Source organism: Zeus faber, assembly GCF_960531495.2.
Source record: "Zeus faber genome assembly, chromosome: 1".
NCBI classification, from domain to species: Eukaryota; Metazoa; Chordata; class Actinopteri; order Zeiformes; family Zeidae; genus Zeus; species Zeus faber.
This window is the reverse complement of record NC_137193.1, coordinates 22,961,623-22,966,590: the sequence shown is the minus strand read 5'-3', so window position 1 is coordinate 22,966,590 and position 4,968 is coordinate 22,961,623. Positions and strand designations below refer to the sequence as shown.

General features: G+C 41.5%; 1 protein-coding gene across 1 annotated transcript; it reads right to left on the bottom strand.

Moving 5' to 3' along the window:
* Positions 1-2,852: 2,852 nt before the first annotated feature.
* LOC307236016 (lens fiber membrane intrinsic protein-like) lies at positions 2,853-4,239 on the bottom strand (the record flags this gene model as incomplete). Its single annotated transcript, XM_080008276.1, has 4 exons — positions 2,853-3,106; positions 3,289-3,423; positions 3,516-3,665; positions 4,065-4,239. 4 exons carry the CDS (start codon positions 4,237-4,239, stop codon positions 3,045-3,047), a joined length of 522 nt encoding a protein of 173 aa, XP_079864402.1. The 3' UTR covers positions 2,853-3,044.
* Between the last annotated feature and the right edge of the window lie 729 nt (positions 4,240-4,968).

The following is a 4,968-nucleotide window of genomic DNA, read 5'->3' as shown; positions in this document are numbered from 1 at the left end:
CCTTGTGTCACGGTCATCTCTTTAAAAAGTAATTATCAATTTGAATTGTGTTTACAGTTACTTCACGTCATGAAAACATGAAAACTATCAGAAAATAGATCTATATCTGTGAAAGACGGTTATAGTGTGCTGCTGTTTTTGGTGAGGCTCAGACACAGGTATTCGATATCGGAGGATTTTGGCATAGCAGTCGGGGATCAGGGGTGTGGGTATGTGTGTGTGTGTGTGTGTGTGTGTGTGTGTGTGTATGTGTGTGTGTGTGTGTGTGTGTGGGGGGGGGGGGTGAGATGAGGGCAGTTTGTACAAGGTTGTGCTGTGTCAGCCAAAACTCAGAGCAACACCTCTCGCCTTCGATTGGTAGAACACACACACACACACACACACAAACACACACACACACACACCCACACACAAACACACACACACACACACACACACAAAGACACACACACACGCATACACACACACACACACACACACACACACACACACACACACACAGATGGATCCCATCACATTCGTTGCCTGTGTATGTGTAAAGTAAACAGATGACAAGAAGGAGTGTATTTTTTATGAACGCAATTACTGCAATCTACTACTTAATCAGATGACAGTATAGATTTGTAAGTCTTCTAAGTACACAAAAACCTTCACCGTCACGATATGTGCCAGAAGTGTTAAGACCCAATGTTACTTTCCTTTAAAAAAAGCCTATAAAATATAAAAGAAATATGATAACAGTCAAATACGTACATTATTTTCCTAATAAAGAGACTTTGATTGGAAAGCCACTTTATTCAATACATTTATTTTACTCAAGTCTCTTTTTTGTTTAAATTAACAATCCAATAATATAATTTATCCCAAGCTTAAAATACTGCAACTACTACTTGTAATTTTAATTTTATTTAATAGCAAATACATTTAATGTATTTCCTATGTGTGTATGTGTATGTGTGTGTGTGTGTGTGTGTGTGTGTGTGTGTGTGCGTACGTGCGTGCGTGCGTGCGTGCGTGCGTGCGTGCGTGCGTGTGTGTGTGTGTGTGTGTGTGTGTCTGTGTGTCTGTGTGTATGTGTGTGTCCGTCACATCAGCGCTTCCATGCGTTCCAAGGTGCACACACACCTGTGTGAACATCTGCCTGAGAGAGGGAATCCTCTTGTGTCTGGAAAGATGGGACCCGGGTGTTTGAAGTGGAAGTAATTGTAGGTCTACAAAACAGGACAGATCGGGCAAAATGTCTCACATTTCAGAAAGGTCAGAAACCCCAAAAAACCCAGCGGGTGTTTTCACTAACACCGACGACATGTTGAACGCACTCAGTAAAAGGACCCGGCGTGTCCGGTATAGACACCTCGGAGCGAGGCTTCTGACCTTGCATTCCTGCTGCAGACTTGGCCTTCATGAGTTGTCATTTATAAACCTGTTAAACTGTGAGCGCAACTCAGGGTTACTCTGTAACTTCTTATAACTCAAAACACCTTAATAAAATATTTTTTATTCATATAATTTTCTAATACGTGTGTAATAACCTGCCTTTGATACATGTTTGCCCCATCCGATTCAACCCAGGCAAATTATAGAATCTTTTACTGGGAGAGAGATACAGATGTATAGGGATACTCCAGAGATACTTTTTGCGGGAAATTCACAAAAGGTCAATGCCTTTTTCATCTTTGTTTGTCCAGAACTGAGATAGGGACAGGCTGCAACTGTGTTAGCTCAATGCAAGACTGCAGGGGGGAATCAACGAGCCCAACTCCTGTGAAATTAGAGAAATACTGTACACCTTCCAACTTCTCAAAAGCTGCGTGATTTAAGCAACACATCTTGCTACATTTTTTTGCAAGTAAAAATAAAAAACAAGGTTTTTGTTGTTTTAAATGTAGAGTAGGGTTGCCAGTTCAGTCATCTGAGTTTAGTTAACGATAATGTTCTGATGTGAGTAATTGTGGTACAAACCTGGCAACCCCAAACTAATTTGAAGCAGTGCTAATAATAGCGGGTGGATAAATGGTATTTCCACTATAAAAGAAAAAAAATCTTTTAGCAGCTCCTACGCAGGTCAATCAGTATTTGTGTTGAAAACTTTTAAACAATATCGTCATCGATTCTTACTGATTTGTTCATCTCTCGCCTCATGGACCAAGTACGGAAACTTAGATTAAGAGATGTGTTTAGTGGCTGTTTACATTTCTCTCATTGTTTCTGCATCAAGGCCCAAACCAAGCAGTCATTTCTGTACTTGGAATGCTACTTTACTCTTCCTCTCAGCTGATGGCAACAGCTGAGGTCTGACACCCCAATCCCAGATCCCCTCGTCCTCCTAGTCTCTATAAGGAGGCTCTGCTCTCCTCCACAATTAAAAAAGCACGCGCACACACACACACACACACACACACACACACACACACACACACACACACACACACACACACACACACACACACACACACACACACACACACACACACAGACACACACATAAATCATGGATTTTGAGGTTTTTCCATGGTACAGATAAAGGGTTTAGTTATGGGTGATACTTTATATCGATAGATTTATTTAAAAATTCAATATGTATTTGAGTGGATATTGCCACAGAGAATTATCCTAGAACTTGCCTAGTATATTATGTGCAAATCAAGTGCTGCCCCCTGCTGGTCAGTTTAATTGTAACGTCAAAGAAATGGAGGCAAAATGTGTGTGAGGAGGAACTTTATTGAAAGATAGCTTCAGATTGTGCCAACCTAAAGTGTTATCCTCTTTTCCTACACATTACCCAAACGATGCAAACTCGTCTCACCAAGGCGTTAAGATGATGGTAGGAGGCTAGAAGTATAAAATGTGTTTTCTTTCTCTGTGCTTTCCTTGAAATCCTGACATAGGCCTTCATGGTCATTCCCTCCTGCTGTTCTGTAGCTCCAGATGCAGCTTCACATGTCAGTTCTCGGGTGGAGGATCACAGGTTTGTGTAGATCTGCTGCCATTAAAAATAGATTTCTTCACCTTTGAACAGATTTGCTGTGGCTGCTGCTCGTCCTTTAGCGTGGGCCGGCACCTCTCCTGCATTCATGCATTCTGTAGGCACACATGTAAAATATACCTGGAACACACACACACACACACACACACACACATACAATGTTATTCAGTATTTTCTGTGCAATAACATGTGCACAAGATGCATTTATTTGGTTGGGTGAAAAGAAAAATGGCTTGAAATGGAGTATTTTATTTTACTGTGAACAAGGTCAAGGTCTTTTCAACAACTTTGTCCCTTGTTACCTGCAAAAAAGGTCTTGAGGAGAGCAACCCAGCCTAGTATGTAGGACCAGGAGAAGCGCCAGTCACCAAAACGCCTTCCCAGGAAGTTCACTGTCACACCCGTGTAGATGGCCATGGCCAGCAGGACAAAGAACGCTGGTTTGGAGACAGGAAGTTATTTTCAAGTCCATGTATTGTACATTGGTGTATATCCGTGTATTTGTGTGACATGCGTGGGAAGAACTCACTGGAGACAAAGAACATGATCCCAGCAACGAAAGAACGGTTGAATCTCTCAAAGGAGGAGAAATGGGCAAAGGACATGATGCCCGCGATGATGCCCGCGAAGCACGCCATCCCTGACAGGATCATAAAAGCCCGGGTGGCGTTCCAGTAGGCTGGGGGGGAGGGGGCAACATTAACACGGTGCTGTTGTTTGGTTAAATACCGACTTGAGATGAAGAAATAAGTTCTTGCTGCAGAAATACATTATTTCCACTTAACCGATTAGGAGAAATTCAACAAGCAACATTGGATGAAAAAATCCCCAACTGTTGTTGAATATTAATCATTTGTTGCTTAAAGAGACTTGGGAGACCATGATACCCACAACCAGCGGAATAATTGATGTCCTTTTATAGAAGGATCATTTCAGTAGATTGCATTTTGTGAATCAGCTACTCATTTCAGACAAAGCATTTTACAGCAGGCCTCAAGTAGAACCAACCGTCACCTGCTACATAAGACAATCAAGGTGTTTTGCATTAACACATCATCATGGAATTCGGGTGCTTTACCTATGCTGTCTGTCTGCATGTAGCACTTGTTGGACATGCAGTACCTCCACAGGCCTTGGTGGGCGTAGCTGCCAGAGAGACGGTATTGCATCCAGTAGTCGGTGGCGGTGGAGACCACCAGGAGAATGTTGCCGACAAAGGCACAGAAGAGGCCTCCTCCCATGAAGCTGTACATCCTGAGCTGAGATAACAGGCCTGCTGCAGAGCACCTATCACTGGGCGAGACAAGGAGAGACAGGACAGATAGAAAAGCCTTAAAATCATGCCTTAAAGATCGTGCTTACAAACGATGGCAAATCAAATGCAACACACCCACACAAGCACATTGGTTACATTCATAGGTTCTATATATATATTTTATATTGACTCTACTTGAGACTGAATACCATGTTCTTCATCAATGCTGTAACCTCCTGTATTATGCAAGTACAATATCAAACTACACAATTATGACAATAGGGATTATTCATCAATCATCATCTTATCAATCATAGGAAATGCATCAGAGCTATAAGTTTAAATTTATTGAAAGAAATTAAAACTATTTTTAAAACAAATACTCAACAGTAGACAATCAGCCAAATACAATTAGAGGAAATCAAAAAACACCAAAACCATCCTTGCAAAATCCAAATAGCATGTCCTATGAGTATGACCGCTTTAAACTATTCCATGAATGAACAGCTTAAATTACATCATAAGCTGTAACTAAAGCGTGTTAAAAATGATAAAGAATAAATGTGTCTACAAACTTTTCGTCACCCATGCTACTCTTCATCCTGACTCACCACCACTTGGTGACTGCAGACTGTGGGGTGTACAGTAAAAAGCTGTTCTTTATATCGTGGCTTTTCACGGCTCATATTCTAATGGCACTCCGATGAATGTTCTACGGTAATGATGC